At 63.8% G+C, this 3,413-nt stretch overlaps 1 protein-coding gene across 1 annotated transcript in view; it reads left to right on the forward strand.

Moving 5' to 3' along the window:
• The window catches only part of PHRF1 (PHD and ring finger domains 1), a 53,371-nt gene that overhangs the window by 24,285 nt on the left and 25,673 nt on the right, over positions 1-3,413 (forward strand). The window contains exons 4-6 of the mRNA XM_015562396.1: positions 104-333; positions 1,803-1,886; positions 3,280-3,395. Of these exons, the coding sequence (XP_015417882.1) occupies positions 104-333; positions 1,803-1,886; positions 3,280-3,395 (430 nt within the window). The remainder of the gene's footprint in view (positions 1-103; positions 334-1,802; positions 1,887-3,279; positions 3,396-3,413) is intronic.

The following is a 3,413-nucleotide window of genomic DNA, read 5'->3' on the forward strand; positions in this document are numbered from 1 at the left end:
GTTGGCAGCAGCCGGCGTGGCCGGCAGGCGGACGTCCCTCGGTGCCGGGTGGGAGCCGGGTTCCCCTGCGCGGCGGTAGTCACGTGTGTCTCTCTTCCTCAAGGTTCCGAAGGTTCCGAAGACGACGACGACGACGACGACGACGACAACGACGTGGAAGCGCTGGTGGCAACAGATCCTCAGGGGAAGCTGGAGGCCAGTGGCACGTGTCCCTCCGACGACGAAGCGGAGAGCTGCCCCATTTGTCTCAACGCTTTCAGGGACCAGGCTGTGGGGACCCCGGAGAGCTGCGCCCATTACTTCTGCCTGGACTGTATCCTGGAGTGGTCCAAGGTGAGGCGGCTGCTCTCGGCCCCTGTCTGAGGGCCCGGCCTGTGCTGGCCTCGTGCTGGGTGCTCTGCTCTGAAAAAAAATTCCGAGCCCCGGGGGCCTGCGAGGAGAGGCCCAGAAGCCTGCGCGTCTCCTGTTCTTTCCACTCGATTGTGAGAATCTCACAGGCGTGGACTGTGCAGCGATGAGAAGGTGTGGCCATGCTGACATGTCCTCTGCAGTGCTCTCCTCGCGCTCCCACCCCACCCGTGACGCCACGTCAGCAGGGCTGCCGGATGCAGGGCGAACCACGGCTCACATGGGAGCGCACTTAGACGTCAGCCAGAGGAAGGGGCTAGAGCGGCCGTTGAGAGCAAGCGGAGGTGGCCCTCCTGCGTGGGAAGTCGCACGCGGGGGGCAGTGGGCAGGCTCCCCAGAGCCCGGCGCCCGAGGCTGCGCGGTTCCTGGAGAGCACGCGGGGGAGAATCCCTCCTGGCGCGGCACTTTGTCGTCTGTGGTGGCGACACTGGACTTCATCCGGGAACGGGCCCCGGGCCGTGGAGCTTGGCGGGGCCAGGGGATGAGGACACAGTGGACACCGCGGCACCTCATGGGCAGAGGGGCTCTTCTGTCAGCGCGTGACGGCAGGGGCAGCTCAAGCAGGACCCGGGGGGCTGCTTGCCATCTGGGAGGTGCAGCAGGGGAGGCCCCTGATAAGGCTCCGGGCGTCCCGGGAGGGACTTACGAGTAGACATTGAGCACAGGAGTCGGCGGGGTGCGCGGGACAGCACGGAGCACACCACAAGGCGACAGCCCTGCACAGCCCGGAGCCCGCGTGGGTGGGCAGAGCCCAGGGCTCCTCAGGCGGGTGTGGGAGTGACGTCCTCCCACAGGGAGGGCCCTGGGAGCCAGAGGACCAGGTGCATCCGGCAGACACGTCGAGGGTGTGCACAGCAGGGAGAGGGGCTGCGGGCTGCCTGTGGGAGGCTCGGGGGCAGCCCCATCCTGGGCTGGCCAGAGGCGCCCAGACCCCAGCGGGCAGGGGGGCTGCGCCAGGATATGGAGGTTCACAGGGGTAAGTGCCTTGCGCTGTACACGGTGTATCTAGTAGAGGCGTTGAGTAGGACTCACGTGGAAAACACTGTGAAGGCGAGAAGATCTTAGCAGCGTTTCTGAGGAGGGAGCCTCTGCGTGTGCTGAGACATGGGAGCAGCTCATGGAGCACGGCACAGGCTTGGAACAGAGAAGGGGCGCCCGTGGCCAGTCGCCTGTGAACGGCCGTGTGCACATGGCGGGCTCCCCTTCCTTCCTCCTCTTTGAGGCGGCGGCTCCTGCCTCGTCGCTGTGGCCCAGCCGCTTAGCCGCGCACGGAGGCGACCTTCTGGCTTTCGGGGTGAAGGCATGTTGCAGGCTCAGCGCGTGCTTTATTTCGAGTGGGACGTTGCTAGTGAACGTGATCTGCAGGGTCCTGACGCCGCTCCTGTTCCTCACAGAATGCCAATTCCTGTCCAGTCGATCGAACTCTATTTAAACGCATTTGTATCCGAGCCCAGTTTGGTGGAAAAGTCCTGAAGAAGGTGAGTGTCTGCGCTGTGGGGAGCCCCCGCCACTTGTGTTCATTGCATGGCCCGTCTCGTGGGGAAGCTTTCAAAATTGCTTTCCTGAGATGAGTGCGTACTGCCCCCACGCTGCTTAGAAACCCACCCGATTGCCATTTGCAGCCATGATGGAGGCTGTGGGGGAGGGGCTGCCCTGTCTGTCGGCCGCGGGGGTTCTGGGGGAGGAGCATTGCAGGCCCAGGTTCCCAAGGCCGGTTCCCAGGCGCCCTCTTCTCCACAGCGCACCTCCTGCCCGCCCGTGGCCGCGCAGCCGGGCCTGGCGGAGGCGGTTCTCTTGGGAGTGGGACCTGGTTTCGGCTGGTTTTTCTGCTTTTCAGAGACCGAAAGGGCCTCCGCACCTCTGGTGTCGAGGACGAGCCGCAGAGAGGCTCCTAGAGGCACCTTAGACCTGAACCCCAGGGACGGCCGCGCAGCTCTTGCAGCTGCAGACCCGCTGTTTGTTACAAAATGCACAAAACCGCAGGTGCCGGTGCGTGAGGTGCATCTTTCTGCTGAGACCACACCCTTCCTGGCGCTCTGGGGTCGGTGTTGCAGGGGGCGGCCTGGGCCCCGGTGTGGGCAGTTTTCCTGCAGGCACCTCATTCCCCGGAGAGTCTGCCTCGGTGACGGGAGGTGCAGGGGGAGCCCACCAGACACGCGGCCTGCTGGTCACCCGCGGCTGCTGACCCCTGCGGGGTGTTGCTGGGGGGCTCGCAGGAGGGGCAGGGGCGTGTCCACAGACCTCCCACCAGACAGGGCTCGAATGACGGCAGCTGTGTTTCCACGTCTTTGCTCAATTGTGTGACGCCTACCGAGGGGTCAGTACCGGCTGCCTGAAGGTTGCTTTCCGGTCCTCGTGGTTGCCCGGGGCGTGGGGTGGGCTCCCTCCAGCACCGGGCCCTCGCATGGGCACCACTTGGTTTTTGGTTGAATCGTTTTTCCTTCTTTTCTTTTTAAATATATTTTATTAATTTTTTACAGAGAGGAAGGGAGAGGGATAGAGAGCCAGAAACATCGATGAGAAACATCGATCAGCTGCCTCCTGCACACTCCCCACTGGGGATGTGCCCGCAACCAAGGTACATGCCCTGACCGGAATCGAACCTGGGACCTTTCAGTCCGCAGGCCGATGCTCTCTCCACTGAGCCAGACCGGTTAGGGCCGTTTTTTCTTCTTGATAAACTACCTTAAAATGGTTCCAAAACATAAAAACCCCTGGATGCGTATTGGTTCCGAGCCTCGGGTCGGTCCACGGGGCCGTGGGAACCTCAAGCAGCTGAGGGAGCTGCTCCGGGCCGACCACAGACTCAGCCCGCTGGGTAGGTGGGTCGGCGCCACTTGCCATGTGAGCAGCCGCGCCTTCTGCCTCCAGGTCCCCGTGGAGAACACCAGGGCCGGAGAGGAGGAGGACGACCCCACCTTTTGTGAGGTGTGTGGCCGCAGTGACCGGGAGGACCGCCTGCTGCTCTGCGATGGCTGTGACGCTGGGTGAGCGCGGGGCCCGCC

The sequence above is a fragment of the Myotis davidii genome, unplaced genomic scaffold (assembly GCF_000327345.1).
Source record: "Myotis davidii unplaced genomic scaffold, ASM32734v1 scaffold3578, whole genome shotgun sequence".
Taxonomy (NCBI): Eukaryota; Metazoa; Chordata; class Mammalia; order Chiroptera; family Vespertilionidae; genus Myotis; species Myotis davidii.